The sequence below is a fragment of the Anneissia japonica genome, unplaced genomic scaffold (genome assembly GCF_011630105.1).
Source record: "Anneissia japonica isolate Jap-2015-1 unplaced genomic scaffold, ASM1163010v1 scaffold16607_len328336_cov185, whole genome shotgun sequence".
Taxonomy (NCBI): domain Eukaryota; kingdom Metazoa; phylum Echinodermata; class Crinoidea; order Comatulida; family Comatulidae; genus Anneissia; species Anneissia japonica.
This window is the reverse complement of record NW_022703093.1, coordinates 280410-299454: the sequence shown is the minus strand read 5'-3', so window position 1 is coordinate 299454 and position 19045 is coordinate 280410. Positions and strand designations below refer to the sequence as shown.

Here is a 19045-nt window from a genome sequence, read left to right as displayed (position 1 = left end):
GGATAAAGTTAACCTTAAATCTAAATCCTATATGCAAGCCTTACAAAGAGGGTACACTAAATAGTCTGTCATAAAAATAAAATGGTGATAAAATGAATCAATAAACAAATTACTATTACTACTATTAATCTGCAGGGTTCATAGATATGAGGTTTCTTGTAGTAGTAGCAATGGTGGCACCAAAGATCTCTCAACAAGGGGTCCATGTTGCACCCACATCAGCCCCACCATAGTTAGTATCAAGTGAGCAAATTTTAAGAATACATATTTCTAGATGCTGGGAAGGTGCACTTGCCTTATAAAAATGTTTTTTGAAACAATGCTTTTCTAAGAAATGATGAGCGCCTTTCCCAGCGGTGGAGCCAGAAATTTGCTGACCAGGGGTTTGACATGTCCAACGAAGGGGTCCAACTGGCCTTCCCTGTTGGGGGTGCATGTTCAACAGATGCCTACTGGTTCTATCACTGTGCACCAGTATTGGTATAACAACAGCAATATTAAATATAACATTAATAATAATACAAGGCCACTGTGTGCTGTCTCTTATACACATCTAGATGTGTATAAGAGACAGATATTATGTGTTCTAAAAAAATTCTTGGATATAATACCAGTAAAATAAAACATTCAAATCTAAACCAATATACAATGTTTTATCAGACATTTAGATAAGGCATACTTAAGCCATACATATCTGGAAAAAACAAACTATATTTTTCTACATCTTAAGGGTCCCAAGTTGTGAGAGGATACTTCTACAGATTTGGTTGAATGACCTTCTCAACAAATGTATTTTGTCCTGTGCATTGTGATAGCCATCACAAGCTGACTTCAACAAATGTGTCAATTTTAGGAAGATTTTTTTCTTGCTTGCTGAGGTATGTGGGGCATCTTGATTTTTGTTACACTCCCACAACCTCCGAGAGACATGGGACACCTGATATCTCATAGAATTTAGAAAAATGTCTCCAGGTGAAGTATGCAGAGCAAAACAACATTCCTATTAAATTACCTGATGCAAAAGGGTCAACAAAGGAGCATTCATGTTGCAGCCTTGTTCCTACCAATCCTTTTAACACTATACACTAGAATCGTATTGTCAAGTTTTTAGAACTAAACTGCCATGGCTCAACTTGTGAATAGACTCGATAAGAAGACCACCTGATGCAAACACCTCCAAAAGAGTCAGACAGTCCTACAGGGACCTGACATTTTAGATGAGGCATTAATTAATTTATGTATACATACTGTACATTTGATAAATTGTTTTGGCACCATTTTTTGATTGATAAACATTGGTCATCAACACATTCTGGCATATGTTTTCTACTATTGTAAAAAACATGAAAACAATGGATGTTCCCTAACTGTATAAACAGTTTGGACATAAACCTTCATGTAAAAGCAATTGTTAATGTATTTCCAAATTAGCTAAATGCATGAGTTTCTCATGTTGCTTTATAACATTTCAATGTTTCCTGTATTGTTGCCGGTGTTCCATATACTCAAGTATACAACATTGCCATGGTGCAGCATTATAGTATTGTAATGTCTGTGTTACGTTACTCATTATGCAAAATTGTCAAAGCACAACATTGCCATATTGCAATGTTGCCTATGTAACCTACAATGTTGCCTATGTTTCCTACAATTTTTCTTGTTTAGTCTACTTCAAAAGGTTGCTGTGTTCCAGTTCCCATGTTGCAACGAAATCCAGCTGCAATATGGCAGTGTTGCTTGTGGCCATGTTGCATTCTGTTGACAACAATTGTGTTCAGTGTTGCATAACAGAACCCGACTCTACCCTCTCTAACCGTTCAAAATGTTTCCTTGCGTTTTTAATGTTGATCAATGTTGCGGCAGAGGCTAGTAAAAAAAAAAGAGATTTTCATAATTATTCTGTGAATTTTTTTATACAGTATAAACATTATTTATTCATTTACAATTATATTGATAAGATCAGGCAGAGGCTTCAAGTCTATTTTCGAGGTAATAATTTTTTAATACATTGTTTAGTGCCCTATATTTTTGAAAGATGGGAAAGGCAGGAACAAAATAACAATTCAAAATTTTATCCAACCAGTATAAGTGATAATCTTTTTCGTGTTGGTTTTTACATGTAAGAGTAAATTTTTAATATTGAAGAATTAACTTTTTACTATTGAAAAGTTAACAGTTTAATGTTTATATTGTAAAGTTGACTTTTGTATATTGACAGTAATTTGCTTATGTTGAAACATTACCATTTTAATGTTGTAGAATTCAATTTTTAATTTTGTAGAATTAAACTTTTTAATTTTGTATCTCTTTTATGTTGTAGAATTAACTTTTTGATGTAAATTGTTTTATGTTGAAACATTAATATTATAATATTGTAAAATTAAATTTTTAATTTTGTAGAATTAAAATATTTTATTTTGTATCTCTTTTATGTTGTAGAGGTAACTTGCTGATGCTGTAGAGTTAATGCTTTAATGTTGTAGAGATAACTCAGAGAGCAGGTTAGCTCAGTCAGCTAATCTGGTGGTAGCCACTGTGTGTGCGCTGAACTGTGGAGATCTCTAGGTCCCCGGTTCAATTCCCATCGCTGCCTCTCTTTGTGTTTCAGCTAGAGGGCTGAAATACAAGTTACATAGCGCACCGTCTTTCGGATGAGATGTTTAAGCCGTTGGTCCCATGTGCATTTATGGCCTATGTGCACGTTAAAGAACACAGTACACTCTTCGGAAAAGAGTAGGGGATTGTCTCCCGGTGTACTGTCCAATCACCACCAGAAGGACTCCACTGGAAATAAGTCTTCTTCTAGACTTATGTGGGCTATCCTTGGTGTTTACACCGAATAAATCCAATCCAACTTACGTATGGTCGGGTCAGACATGATGACCATCACATATGTGTTTGAAGTAAACACATCGATGAACGATGCGAAGTTGCTATTTCTGACTTCCATGCTTTGAAATGATGCTGCTAGTTTACTGAAATAAATAAACAAAATAAACCAAGAACTTGCAACTTCACTAAGAAGACGGTGTAAGTTGATTGGCACTGCCACGTGCCAACAACTAGGGAATGTAGGAGTGTAACAAGGGTTTCTATGGTTTGGCCAAACTCCCTTTTTTGGAGAAAACCCTGCTCAGATAAACTAAACCACCCAAAAGCCATTAAAATGTTGATGAACTTTACAGTTACATGCTAGAATTGTAGGATTTGAACCCAGGACCCTGGGATTGGAAGGCAAGTATCTTCACCACCAAGCCAAGAGAGAATCTTTACTTTAATCTAGTTTATTCTTCAGGTGGCATTTTTGATACTTTTTTAATTGGCAAGGTAGAAATTTCTGATTATTATTAACCAACCTACAGCTCTGCTCTAATGAGTCAACTGAAGTCAAGCAACAAAATTTAACAACGGACATACATTGTCATCTGATAGATTGTGAAATATGTTGCGAAACAATCCCTATAGGTTGCCACATATGTTGTGAGACAATCCCTATAGATTGCGAGATATGTTGTGAGACAATCCCTATATGCTGTGGGATATGTTGTGAGAAAATTCCTTCGGTCTTACCTACAACTCAGCTTGAATTGCTTAATGATGTTGCTTATTTTCTCAAACCGATGAACATCTTTGTGTGGTTTCCGTTGGCAGTGAGAGATAACCTAAAAATAGAAAGGTATGTGATAAGCTTAAGAATACAATATTAACATAATAGAATGTGAAAAATTGCTTAGCCAAAGCATGGGCCTTGGAGGTCTCAACACCATAATGAAATGAAAACTCCAAGACAACCTCAAAACTAATTTTGCAGTGCAACTGTAAACTTAATGTTGATATGGATCTGCAGCATGGACACTCACTAAAAATCTAGAGGCAAGGCTGGTGGCGCTTATGGACCCTTTCAGTGTTTACATTGGCCTGGCAGAAACAGTGTCGGCCTACTCCACTGGTAGGCAATACATTCGGAGAGGATACGACAAATGCCATGAAATCAGGAAACTCATCTTTTTTTTGTTGAGCGAAAATATGAAAGCTACATGGATGAAATTTACATATGACATTTATATGTATTACTATTTAAAAAGCCTAAGAAATTATAATATTTATATTTTTATTCAATTATTTATAAAGTCATTTTGTTTTATCTTTCGTATTTTTGGCACAAAAAAAAAGATAACCAGCTTCATGATTTTCTGGGCATTTGGCATACACTCACAGAATCTATGCCTACCAGAGCCGTAGATAGAGAGAGTTTGGCCAACTCGGTTTCAATCACGTGACTTACACCGGCCATGTTGTCACCAAAACAAAACAACGCTATAGGGTAGGAAGTTAGCAGTTATTATAGATGATTAATGCTATAATTATAATGTGAAATACCGTTATGTTGGGTTTGGGGTTGCTGCAATCGATCCAACAAAGAAACAAAAATGTATTAATTTCCTTAAATTCCAAAAAGGAGGAGGATTTGGAATTTTATTTTAACTTTGCATGACGATCGAAAAATCTCGCTATCCACGTAGTAAATTATAAGGCATGTACCGCCGCCCGCCCCACTTCGCGGTAATATATCCACCTACTAATACTACTAGGCCTAGACAGGCCTAAATTTCGGTACTTCTTCGGCCGAACACCTTAAGGTAGTACTTAAATCGGCTTAATTACGATGATAATAAAAAAAAGGAACGATTTTTAAGTAGCAATGATTTATAAAAAGATGCAATGTTGCACTTTGCTGTTAAATTATATAACTAAATTTCCAGAAGCTACATGAAGTATCAGTCAAAGGTAGCTTAAATTATAATTAAAAATAAAAATTGAATCCTCAAATTAAAGCGAAAACTTGTCCAAGAAGTCCTGTGCTATGCAAACATGTCCAATTGTGCTTTACAAACCAATTAATTGTGCAACTAAAGATTTTAAAAATAAAAATATATTTTAAAGATATAGGCCTAATATATTGATTGTTTTAATACATATTTTAAATCATTGAAACGTTTAAATGTTTTACAAATTACAAATCAAAATTTCAATGAATAGTAATAAATAATAAATAATATTAATAATAAATAATAATACAGTAATAATGATATTATAACTCACTAATATAATATAAACAGAAGTGTGGAGAATGCTGCTATTTTACTTACAAGGCCTAGCTTCTTGATTATAAATGATTAAGCATATGTTCTTCAACTATCAACAATGTTCTGCAATAATTCTTCAACTTTGATTTATTGTTTAGATTACAATTTACAAATAGGCCTAGGCTATTTGTATTGGTTTGAAGATGACCAGCATATTTTATTTCATAAATTAAAGTTTACGAAGTCATAGGCCTAGAGGCCTAGATACAATTAGAAAACTTTCATGTTATTAATATTTTTATCATTCATTTACAGGCGAAATTAACATATTATCGCCGACGATTCACAAACCTACTGTGTCTTCACAACCAACCTTTCTCCTCTGCAGTGTTGACTCTTAGTCTTAGGAGCCTCATGCTATAGAGGAGGCTGCTAGCAACTAGGTATATAGGCCTAGATGATGATAGACTTTCAAAACAAAAAGATAATCGTAACGAAAAAAAAAAATAAAGAATCGTCCTCACTTTATCTTCTCAAAATAATACAGCACGTCACTGATTAATTCCAAAGTTAGGTAAATATGATTATATATGATATTTACAATGATATGTTAAAATCCCATAATCGAATTGTCCTCATGAACAGAATAATGAAAGAAAGTTTATGCAGCATCAGTGTTTTGTAAAATGTTATAAGATAAAGCTATACGCGCGCACGCTGTTTGGTGACAACATGGCGCCCATGCACCAAGTTGTCCAAACTCTCTCTATCTCATGAAGCATACACCCATTCCTCCACCCATTGGTATGTGGTACTGTGTAACTAAAGGTAAGTGTTTTACATGTATATATAAGATGCATTCAATTCTATAGTGATCTAAAACTATCATCCTCTATCTACGGCTCTGTTGCCTACCAGTGGAGTGCGCCACCAGCGTTTCCGTTAGGCCAATGTAAACACCGTAAGGGATCTAATACATGCATACTGCATGAAGTATTGAATTTCTCCTGGGGAAAAAAAATGCCCAACCACCCAAATGTACAACAATTTTCCTGCAATCACTGGCATCATCAGGGTAATGCACATTTTATTTTGCTTAGCAATACACAGCCATACACACCTTGCCATAGATGAAAACAGGTTGAATTTTTATCTATCAACTCAAGTGCGAACTTTAAATGTACTTCTGCTGACCTACCAAATACAATGCTGGATCATTATGGGTGGTGTGAAACAATACAGAGCACACTTGATCAGATGATGATGAACATTAACAGCAACAACGAAAATATGAATATAAAAACAATATAATTAAACTTACCAAAAAGGTTGCTCTTTCAAACAATAGAACTTCATCAGCATCTATAATTTCTGCAAATTTCTGTAAGTTGGTTTCTAACTGCTGGACATTTGGAATTAGAAGATAGACTATACAGCTCCAAGCTTTGTAAAGTGTTTCATCCCATATGGACGTTCTGAAGCAAGTGCAGGTTAGAGGTTTTGACAGCCTTCTTAAATCATCTTCTCTTTCTTTGAAAATCTGGGTGATTACAGAAATAAGTGCGCCATTAATTATGCTATTAAATTATCTTTCTATAGATTCATGTATGCGCTAATCTGTATGTCCGCTTACTAGATTTTTTTTTTTTTAGATTTTAAAACAGTTGAACAGAACAAGACTTTTGGGTGCTGTTGGAAATGCATTATGTTAGTGAAGCGAATAGGCTGGGTTATAGGGTAATTATGACTTTGTATCAAAAATACGCCAAGCACCACTGAAAATAAGCGATTTCTAGCCCATAAATAGCATTGTACGGCCAGTGTAGCGTATTTCGCATGGAAACATGGTAAATAACCACTACCAATGAGATGCGTATTTTTATTGAAAGGTATGGGCTGTAAACAACTTTACAGGAAGCTTGCAACTCAGGCCTTTTGGATTCCGACCAAGAATGATAAGACGAACGCGTCTAATTCAAGCAGAAATATCCAATGCCCGAGGGTCTGATCCAGGTGTAATCCAACACCGTATGTCAGCCCTCTTTCAGCAACTTTGCGCTACTAACATAATTAATTAAATTTAATATAGATGCACAAATATGTAATTAGTAAAAAATGATAAATTGTTACCACATCTCTCTGATCTTCCTGGACCAGATCCATCTTATGTATGAGGCAGAAGATGTTGGCATCTGGTGAGTTCTGCAAGATTGCTTCTAAACATGATTGGTAGTAGTGCATGTCCTTCTCAAGCTCTCGACTTTCTACATCAAACACATAGATGAGAACCTCCACGTTGCGGAAGATGTTGTCACGCTGGCTGGCAAAATAGTTCTCCATGAATGCTTCTTGTCTGGATTTTGAAGGTGGATGAAAGATATATTAATAATAATTCTATAATCAACATACAGTGCAGGAACAGCCCAGCCCCCTACTGGAAAGTAAAAAAAAAATATTTAAACAAGAAATATTTCCTATTAAAAAAAATGCCGCAACATCTTTACCTTATTCAATTTGTTTATTCAGCTAATTCCAAATTTATCCTATGTGTGAATTTTGTTATGACATGACATAATTTACTATATTGATTTACCAACGATTTTTTGGTAATCATACCCTCTTTGCAGCCGCTATTTGTTTCCTGAGACGTCTTTTTGATAACTGCGCATGCTCGACATGGCTCGATAACGTCGCTTACTCAATGCACATGCTCACTGGCTGTCTATCATATAAACCGCGCAAAATACCTCAGAGGTTATTTTTGGGCACCTAGAAAAGAAAAATTTCCCCAGGACCACCTAGGGTAATGTTTTCTCCATTGGTCCCAGTTTTAGGGGGGGCCCCCTTTCAGACATCTCTGGATCCGCTCCTGCAGTGCACCTCCAATTCGAGAACACTCTAATTACGAGACCCCTCAAATTTAAGAACATATTTCCAATGAACCAAATAACAATCTTCAATCTTTTAACATAAATCTAAACTTAATGGAAACCTAACCCTCTAAATGGAGACCAAACCCGAGACCACCCCATATTTTCATGTGCCAAAATTGGTTTCGAATTGGAGGGCAAACTGTACTTACATGTAAGCACTGATTCAAGCATGTTCTCTGGTTCAAAACCTGAAAATGCTGATTTTTATCCAACTTCAATCTGTTACAGTGTTACCTTATCTTTCATAATTACATGAAACTAAGTCATAAGTAATTATACACAATTGGTATGTGTACATTAACAAACTAAGCTTTTCAGGAAAGTGTATGGGATTTCCATTAAATGATCTGATGAGCTCACTTCATAAGTAAACATCCATATCGTTCTATACTGAAAGCAATTGAGAAGGTCATAAGATACATTTCCTGGGTTGGATTGGATTGTGTGGCTATCTACCACCAATTTAGCAGACTACAGCTATGTTCCGACGATCACTATTATCCGATGCAAGTTAATGAGAAATCTAGGCCATCCCTTATCGATAAATAAAAGGCATAAATGTGTTTAACAAATAATTGTTTCATCTTCACTTGGTAGAACATTCCATAAAAGCGAAATAACACATAACCTAAGCCTACCTATAAACATTAAGAGATTTTCAGCAGCTTTTAAACCGAGCTACCTACCACATGTACGACTACGTTGTTCTTGCTAGAATGCATGAATTGCAGTGACTAAAGTTAAGGCTACTGTATTAGCTGTAATCTAAGAATCATGTATCTCACCGGCGTTTGCCGTATCTCTTTCAGCCGTATCTTTGGACACAGCAAACAAACTACCATGGTACTTGCGGATTTCCAAAATTCAAGACATAAAAATTTATGGAGTTTACAACGAATGGTAATAATAGAAATTAATCCTGTAATGTTTTATTTTGAATCCCTTTGACAATTAAAAAGTAAAAAACAACTCAAACATGTAATTTTAAAGATGCTTTGGTTGATATTAACAAATTAGGTGTGGAATTGTCACGAAACCGAGACCGTGGTCAAGCTACAGATGTTGCAATCAAGATGTGGTAAGACAATTAATCAGCGGGGTGACGTTCCTTCGGATGAGAGCTTTGCCAATTCGGTCATTTATCGATGTTAGCTTGCGGGTTGAAGCGCATGTTTCTATCAGGTGACCCTGTTCATATGGTTGGTGTTAACCTCATAACAAGCGCTTGTTCGATATCACCGTGAGTAACTTACACTGTCGGAATAAGGCTTAAGCTAGCTGCTCTCTTGCTAATTGGCAACCATTGGTTTATGTACCTAAATATAAAATTAAATGTATGAATAGTCTTTCACACTGAAATTATATAACCATCATTTACTTACCCACCACAGTCCCACAAATTTAAGACAAGGTTGCCTAGAAAACGTACATGTGAGTGCTCAACATCAACTGTAAAATAATTCATAAAAAATATTCATTGTAGTTAGGTGCTATAGGCAGGTGAATACTGGGAAGCAGAAGAGGAATGGTGTTTGATTGTAAAAGAAATTGGGAGGCTACAAAGCACTATAAAAGAAACCTCCACAGGTCAACCAATGCTTCACTGCAACAGGTGTGAAGACATAAGTGATGCTTGCCCTTGGCACCTTGAATAGTGCACTGTAGTAGCTCCTCCTTCCATACATGAGACAGATTGTGCATAGTACGATCTCCAAGAATTCCATCAAGCAAGTTGTAGCAGGGACATGTAATCCTCTCATTACTTGATTTGTTATGATTTTTCGCTACTGGGAATTGCTGCAATTGCTGTTTTTTTATTTTGTTGGTGATCTGGGCTGTTGACAATTCAATGCAAAACTCTTGCTTCACCTTGATTGAAATTTTCTTGTATATCCGGGCATACGACTGACTTTCTCTTCTCTCCAAAGGATGATAACATACCAGGTAATTGCGTCTGTTTACATCTTAATCCAAATTGTACATTACACCACACACTGAACAACAAAATATGGCATGATGAGTTTGACCTAAAGTTGATCGAAGTCAAAACGTTCTTGGCATGCTGGGCATGGTATTGTTTCTGTGCCAAAGGATCGTTGTTCGGCAAGCTACAAAGAACGGTCCTTTTAATGACCTGTTCTTAAGAAGAACAGTTCTCTTAACGGTTCTTTCTCATTAGTAGAAACAGGTTCTATGACAGAGGTTGGGGGTGGGGGAGATATTCAAGGCCTGGTTTTACAACATTCATAAACTAATAAATGACCTTCCATGAGAAGTCACTTGGGTGGTCAGCACGCAGGTGATGTTAGTAAGGTGTGGGGCCTTAAACAGTGTAAAAATACAGTATATAAACTGGATTTTAAGTCCTGTAAATAAAATGTTCAGATTAGCCAGTTACTAAGTTTGACTGATTGACACTCTGAAAAAGGTTCATTATGCTCCCCCCAAATGCCAGTGTACCATCCCAACATCAATGATTGTAAACAATGACTTACTTGTAGCCCCTAATCTCCTGGTGTCTCTAGCAATGTAATTGGCAAAGATGATTGACCTCATGCTAGTCTTCCCTGACCCACTCTTCCCCATCAATAATACCTGTGAATGAAATGTAAAAAGAATGGTAATAAAATGAGACTCAACATCATTTATTGGAAAGGATTATTGGACAACTGGAAAGATTAAATGAGGTGGCGCCTTCAACTTTGCAGTGCCCGGTAGTAGACCCACATTCTTATCCTCGGTGGAAGCTACCGGAGCCCAGAATACCGACGCCGAGGTACCTGCGTATACACAGTAGTGATGGCGACGCCGTCTCAAAATTGGATGTATGTATGTAGTGAAATTTATATAGCGCATAATGCAAAGGTCTCTATGCCCTGAGGTGTGCACCTTCCTCCTCCCCTTCGCATTCACGTCTGTTTGATTAATTGATTTTTTAGTTTCTTTGTGGCTAAAAGGGCCTTGAGACGGTTTCTACTGTGGGAGGCGCTATACAAGTACGCGACCATTCGTACACGCATTTGAGAAAGATTTTTATTTGGAAGGAAAAGGTAATAGGAGATATTCTAGCAAGAGAAGGAAAGCAGATGTTTAGGAATTTCAGATTGAATGGAGGTGGAAATGGATTGGGCATGCTGTCTATTAAAAGAGCTATGATAATGTGAGCAAGGAAAGTCAATGCTTGACCAACTGATATTGAAGCAGAACATCACTGAATGAAAAGAGCTCTGATGGTATTTGTCCAGATAGTATCCATTTAAACTCTTGGTTAGAAGAGTGAACAATACATATTTGCCTAAAAATCAACCTTAAAATCCTAACTCTCAACATCTAAATAAATAAATAATTTAATAAAACACAATTAATAAAGAATGAAATGCATGGATTTTACAAGCTTGATCATAACAAACAATGACATGCTGATTAGTAGATTGAATAGCAAGATTCCAGCATCATACAGTACTGTACTCACAAAAATAGATCATAACCAGCCACAAATAAATGAAAACAAATGAATCACAGGCAACCTAAACCATCACAGAATATAAATATGGTTTTATTCATACTTTCCCTTTTTTTCTTAATAACCTTTTCACATAATAATGTTTTTATATATATTTTTCACCAGACCCTAAGTTCATTCAAAACCAGCTTATCACAATCTTTACTTTAATACCTAAGTGGGATACTTTATGGGTGGGTTTATTCTAAAGTTTATTTTAAATTATTTTGATATTTCCATTTTTTAATATTTAGACTATTAATGTAATGTAAAATGTTAATGATTTATATTATACTGTTATGTATTGTAATGTACTTATGTATATGCTGTAACATTTTAAAACTTCCTATATACAGTAATAATTGTTTTAATAATTAATTTGTACAAATAAATAATTAATTTGTACAAATAAAATGTAAAAATATTTACAGTATATAGAGCCCACAAGGTGTGAGTTTTGTTCACGTCCTAATATTATGGTTCTGTAAATTAGAGTGCAAATTATTGTTTTTTATGATGGGTACTCTTATAGGCTTTCAATAATCCTACACAAAATTACTTTAGAGACATTATAACATATTCTGAAGACTTTAATTAAAAAAGAAACCAAGCCCCAAGAAACTACGGTATCTCTGGTCTTACAATTACAGTAGACCTAATGATATTACATCCATACATTGTGTAATGAACTTAAGTTTTAAGATTTTTTGGTAAAAAGTCAAATCATCATATCCAAAACCAAATTACATTCACTGATCTCCTGTGTCTATATCATTGAGTTTTATACAGAACAATACTTTCCACAATCTATCTTTAGTACCATAGGCCATAACAATAAACAATTGGTTGGTCATTCCATATCAAATCACCCTGCAGGGGTCCTAAGTGGGATGAAGTCACTTGCGGAAGATCTGTTTAATGAGCTTTTTTAACATTTATTTAATTTTATAACACACCTAAATAGATCCCAGTCATTTGAATGGTTGATTTAGTACCATGTGACATTAGTTAATTTGCCCACTCCATCGCTCTTTGTGAAATTTTGTTCTACCATACATTTTTTCCCCCATCTGAATCGTTCATTGCACGTTGCCTATTTGTATGAAATGACTTCAACATAATACAATATTTTAAATGGTTAAAAAGACGCGGACTGACTTTTTCTGGAGGGCGAAATCTATGAAATGATGTCACGCCACCTATAACAATTCTCAGGTCCAGCGGCGTACAATGTATTGGAGATTTTGTTTACTGCAAACAACTGAAAAGTATTTTAATTGTGTGGATGATACCTCAAAAACTAGCTCAAACTTTTGCAAAATCTGTGCGGAATTTGGCTCTTATTTTCCAAAATGCGCTGACAGATTTCCAGCCTAGCCTTGGCCAGGACAGTCACAGTAGGCCTAGGCCGAACCGACCTATTTAGGTGTGTTATAAAACAAAGAATGAAGGTTTTGTATTCGTACAATGGAAAGAATATTTTCACGAGTTAAAAGTTTGACTGTTCCATTAAACTCAGCTCCGCCTCAACTTTCAACCCAGCAACATGCAACCCCTATCACCCAGCTATCCCTACAATAAGTCACTCTCAATGATACTTGCTCGACAATCACACACACTTTTTTAAGTACTGTACTGTAAAGATACTATATGCCATCTTTTTAAAAATGTTTTTTGTTGCATGTTATTATACCAAATAAATGCAATTAAATAATGTTTGATGGAGGTGACCCAAAAAATCTAAGAGAAGGTGTCTGGATATGGAATTCCCTTGCTATCAAGGTTTGGGTTAGCAGAATAGTTAGTAATGTATCATGGAATGAAAACTTAACTGTAGACAATCTGCCCAATGATGGCTAACTTGTTCAACATAATTTTGGAAGCCTTTTACTGTACACATGCCCATATACACAAACTTGTTTGGATTTATTATTTCACCAAAAGTAACAGAAAAAAAATTATAAGAACTTAAGACAATTGCATTGACATCAAAGAGAAGAGTTGCTGTCAGCCTACGTGGGGAAGCCATGCATTTAGTTACCTTTTTCTTTCGGCTGCCATTTTGGGACCTGCGTCTTTCCAGTCTATTCATTGTGGTAAAATCTCTCCTATTAAAAATATTACTGAAAAAGTATCAAAGTTTACAGTAAGATACTAAGTGACACCGACGATCTCTGCTTACAGTACGTTATTGGTGAGAAACAAAGACTAAGTTTAGTAAAGATGTGATATTCACATGAACAAACAACATTAAAAAATTGAAAATCCTTGTGTACCAGCCTCAAGATGTAAGCCAACTAAAAAAATTGTAACCACTGCAAGGTAATTCTTCAGTTTAGGGAAGGACTACACTCTCTGTCAGAGAATTGAGCCACGGCCGATACTCAAAGTCTTTGATGATATATCCAGTACATTATGCACACATTCACTTGATGATCAAATACTATTTACTAGAATGCACATCCACAAAAAACACTGTTAGGCAGGCTATCTTGAAATAATATTTATCAAAGTAAAAGTCAGGCCCTAATCTGATCAGTCTACTGTCAGTAGGTCTCCATTTCCCAACATAAGCCTATACAATGGGAAGTGAATAAACCGGTTTTCACATATGAAATGATTTTAGCTTGGTCATGTGGATTTATATAACTTTATGGATGAAGGTCACATGAGTTCTTCCGCAGGCACCATTGTTTAGACACACTGTTGATATGAAACCTGACACAATGGGAAATTATCATAATTATCATTCAGATTTACGTGGTAATTTCATCATACACTTCATTTATGAACAGGCCTAGGGCCTATGAGTATGTGAGACTCTTCCCTGATCATTACTCATCAGTCAGTAGGTAATTTCGGCCTCATTTTAGGCTTGGTAAAAGGGCAGTCAGGCAGGCTAGATTGTCATCTATAAATCATGTGGACACGAAGCTCATTTATAACAATTAGCACGTGCCATTTAAACATGGACCATGAATAACTTGACAAAATGATTACAAATATAGGCTTGCTAACCACTAATGAAATAAAGAAGAAAAAGGTCTTCTCGAATCAGGGGTTGAAATCATTCCTGAAAACATTCTGTTACTAAACATGCGAATAAACGACATATAAAAGCTAATTAAGACAAACCTTTTTCTTCATTTTACAACAGAAACCTTAGGAATATAATATATTTTCAAACTGTCTAAATTTATGATGCAATGATTTACAATACGATATATTTCGCAAGCTATAGGCCTATCGTCCAGGAAAACAATTCAGTCCTTCCGTTCGCTCGTACGTTCTCAGTTGTCAGGTGACCCACAATTCTGGACTGTTTCATTTATTGACCGCAGAAAGTCAATTATACATAATAATTCTGATCCAATCTGTTATATTTTCAGAACAAAATTAAAAAATACATCGATACCGTGTAAAAGATGGTCCGTTTAAAAACAAACAAATTCTATGAATTTAAAGGTTCAATGCCTGTAATTACAATAAATTACTGTACATAAGTACATAACAACTTTAATTGACTCCCTACGATAAAATCGACTGAACTTCAACACTTTAGATGGAATCTCCTCTAAAAGAAAATGGCGTTGTACTGATAAGCGAAGCTGTACACAATCTAACCGGCAGTGGACATTTTTTAAGTTTCGAAGGCTGTTGCTGTCAACATGGCTGCGAAGTCGAGGCCTCATGCTCAACTTCTAAGGAAACATATTAGTGGAAATCCTATAAGTGCTGCTGTGGTCAGAAAAAATGTTTCGGAAGCAGTCCGCGACAGCAGATTCATCGGGGTGAGTGACCGAATTTAGCTGTAACGCCCATCATCATACACAAACACAACAAAACAGTCACCACCCTCTGGACTGGAGAGATTAGGGCAGCAGTAGGCCTAAGTTAGGAGGTAGTCCTAGGGCTAGGCCTAGGTATAGCCTTGAAGAACCACCGAATGATATATTTTATTTAATTTCCTCTAGCCTGATCGAGTAGTAAACATGATGCTGTAGGTAGTATCTCGATTTGTAAAATATGACAAAAGATTTTCAATTTGATTAAATATATTAAACAAAAGAAACACATGATGAAATACAAAAGTTAAGTTGGGCCAGCCTCTAGGCCTAGGCCTCTCTGGACTACCTAAGTCCAAAATAGTGGGGTCAGAAGTGATGCAAGCTCTTCCTTAAAATGCTTAACATTTTGTTTCATTCTTAAATGTTAAATGGAGGGGTTTAAGTAAGTTTCTCTTTATATGTAAATAAATATGATTTGTATAACAAAACAACAAAATAAAATTGCAGTCAGACTTGACAAGGTTGTTGAGGAAGTAAATCTAAATAATAATAATAATTTTATAACATCCTGATCTGACTGACTGAGTAATATGGCATACTGTACTATACAGCTACACCTAATACAAATATACTTAAATAATTAAATGAATGGCTTTTCTGAGTAAATGTCCTTGGAGATAAATTTTCACTCAACCATAGGTACACTGTACAGTATTATAAATTTATTTAATTTGTTTTAATTTATTTAAATACTGTAGTGTTCCAAGTGGGTTTTGCTTACAGCAAGCTGTAGTTACATATATTATGAATAAAACTGTAAAGCATTAAAAGTAATTAAATTCATTAAATTAATGCATTTAATTTTTTTAAATTAAGTACATCAATAATTAATAAATATAATTATTTTAATTAAATGCATTAATAATTAAAATATTCAATTCAAAATATTAATTATAAAACATTCAATAAACATTTATTTATTACATGTAATCTCCCTAAAATTCAGTGGTAATTTTAATTATCAGACAAAAAGTTATTTTTTCGTTTAATTAAAAAAAATATTAATACATTTAGCACAAAAGAGATACCTTTTTGTGTACTTACATCATATAGTACTTATTATAGTAGTATAGTATTAATTAATATTACTATTAAAGAATTAAACGGGTAATTTTTATTTTCAAACAAAAAGCTATTTTTCATTCAATTAAAAAAAATAATAAATACATTTAGCACAAAAGAAGATACCTTTTTGTGTAGTTACATAATTAGTCTTGTTTACACGGCTGTTGCCTGTCAAATAGGTATCACCGATGATTTCTAGTCGCGCGTCTACACGATAAAAAAAATTATCGGTTGTAACAGGAAATCACTTGATTAAAACTGACCAGAAAAAAATGCACACATTGCTGCTTGTTTTGAAACCCTTTGTCAAAAAAGTTTTAAAATGTATGTAATTGATAAAAACATAATTTTTCAAATAATAATAATAATAGTATTCACGCTGTTTATCAACAGCAACTTCCAACGATGACTCACACAGGTCAAACAACAGCTATAAAGATCACACCGATGATCTATGTTAACATCGTTGCGATGCAGAGGTAACTGCATAGATCATCGCAGTTTCTGTTATGTGGAGTTGCTAACTCCGTTTACACGGCCACTTAACACCTATATCAACGGATAAATGCGATCATCACGGTGATCTGCTGTGTAAACAATGCTAATGCTATACTTACAGTAGTATAGTATTATTCTATAAAGATGATCAGATAATCTCTTAATTATTTAACATTCTGAGGGAAAAATTTAAAGGAGAATCCCACAACATGTCTTCAGTATTGTACTGGAATAAAAAGAAAATATATCAAGGCCTAGGTCCTGGCAATATCTGGATAAATGAAGCAGGCAACATTTGATGATGAATTCAATGAAACATACAGGAAATGGATTAAGGAATTATATTTATCAAAATACAAGGACAGTCTTAATGTGAAAATCCAATGGTTATCTCACCATCCTGTAGCTTACTCTATAATATGGTATATGGTGAGCAATCACAAGCACACGGACTGCCTTCCCCAAAATAAATGCTGGCACCCCCAGATTCCCCGCACAGCAAAAAAAAAAAAATTACCTTTATATGACTTTAGTTGGCAAGGTACTGTAGTGCCTCCACAATTAATTGTTGAGACCTCCTACAGTACTTAAATTGTTTGCTTCCATCATTCTCCCATTTAAATATTCCTGGTAGGTAGATAAATAATTAAATGATATAGAAAGGTGTTTATGTTTTTTTTTTTTTTACTTCTAGATTGAATTTCAAATGGGAAACTATTATTATACATAATATATGTATGTTTTTTGACTACAATTATATTAAGCAATACTGTAATACTGATGTTGGTGTTCAGTCTATTATTTGTTGATTCTTAACAAGTAAAGTGGTTTTAATTTGTTTTTAATTATGTTACAGTATACAGTATATCACAATTTTTAAGATCTTCTGATCTAAATCTAGAAATAAAGATTTTTTTCCCAGAGAAGTTCCAAAATATTTAAATTTCACACTTTATTGCAGTAATTTAATATTTTTTGAATTGCAATGTTATTTTAAGAAATCAACATACTGGACATTACTTAACATGCTGTGTGAACTTTAAATTGTAATTTTAATGCAAAATCAAGTGTTCACAGCACAGTTTCTCTAGACAAAGAGCAATAAAAATACATATGCCTCCACATCCATTAAACAAATTTGAGAGAAAATTTTCATCACTAATTATCAGATTTCTTACACTATAATCATTTAAAGGATTTTCTTAGCAAACGTGTCTGAAAATGAAAAAAATATTTTTTTCTTGCCAATTAACAATATGCACCATTTTTTTGAATTGTTTTATTTTCGTATTAGACATGAAATTAGTTTTTGTGGAAAATGTATCTTATTCAGTAAAAAATGATAGTTTTTGTGTGTATCATTGAATTTTTATTACAGGGTTTTTAATATATATCACAGAGTTTAAAGCATTTATCAATTAAATTAAAATTGTTTACCTACGAAAACATGATAGTAATACTGTAGTGTAGACTATGAGTTTGTCATTACTTTTTTACCTCACACTCACATTTTGTTATTTGTTAAAATTATTTTTCTCCTTTGCCCAGATGCTTTTTGCAAAACCATTTTGCTATTAAATTGAGAAAATAAATTTAATCTTTATTATTTTTCTGTCTTCCTCTGACAGTATTTCAGAAATAAGTTCACTAAACAAAAAATCTTTATGATTATGGATTGTTAGCCAGCACATAAGTAGCTTCCCACATCCATTAGCAAGTCTACGAATATATTACTGTAGCTTACAAGAGATTCCCAATGAACTGGACACGACACCACTGTACTGTAGAAGCCTGTTACTGTTAGCATTTCTCAAGACTGTTACGATAAAACAGGGAAACACTAAAAAAACAAACTGGTTTTGTGGTAGTACTGTAGGTTTAGCTTGGTGGTTGAGATGCTTGTGTTTTTCCCCAGGCCCTGGGTTCAAATTCTGTCAAAACACCAGGACTGTATCTCATGACCAAAACCCTCCACTCCCTAAACCTCATTAAGATTTGCTCATGTATTTACTAGCATCATCATTCATATCATTATGTATCTTGTAGGGATTGGCACCTTCTGTAGTATATTCTAGGAAAGTATGTCAGTAATCTATTTGGGAATCCTTGGCC

At 34.5% G+C, this 19045-nt stretch overlaps 1 protein-coding gene across 3 annotated transcripts; it reads right to left on the bottom strand.

Annotated features, from left to right (window-relative positions):
• Positions 1–579: 579 nt before the first annotated feature.
• LOC117104298 (ras-related GTP-binding protein A) lies at positions 580–14810 on the bottom strand. Of its 3 annotated transcripts, none has more exons than XM_033245082.1 (9): positions 14658–14795; positions 13564–13645; positions 10516–10615; positions 9403–9469; positions 7218–7440; positions 6409–6627; positions 3571–3662; positions 2860–2975; positions 580–1866 (listed from the first exon to the last, which is right to left on the bottom strand). In XM_033245082.1, the coding sequence occupies exons 2-9, from the start codon at positions 13612–13614 to the stop codon at positions 1775–1777; spliced, it is 960 nt and encodes a 319-aa protein (XP_033100973.1). In that variant the 5' UTR covers positions 13615–13645; positions 14658–14795; the 3' UTR covers positions 580–1774. The 3 variants fall into 3 exon arrangements, with proteins under 3 accessions (XP_033100973.1, XP_033100974.1, XP_033100975.1); XM_033245083.1 differs by lacking the exon at positions 14658–14795 and adding an exon at positions 13799–14139; XM_033245084.1 differs by lacking the exon at positions 13564–13645 and having other exon boundaries at positions 14658–14810.
• Between the last annotated feature and the right edge of the window lie 4235 nt (positions 14811–19045).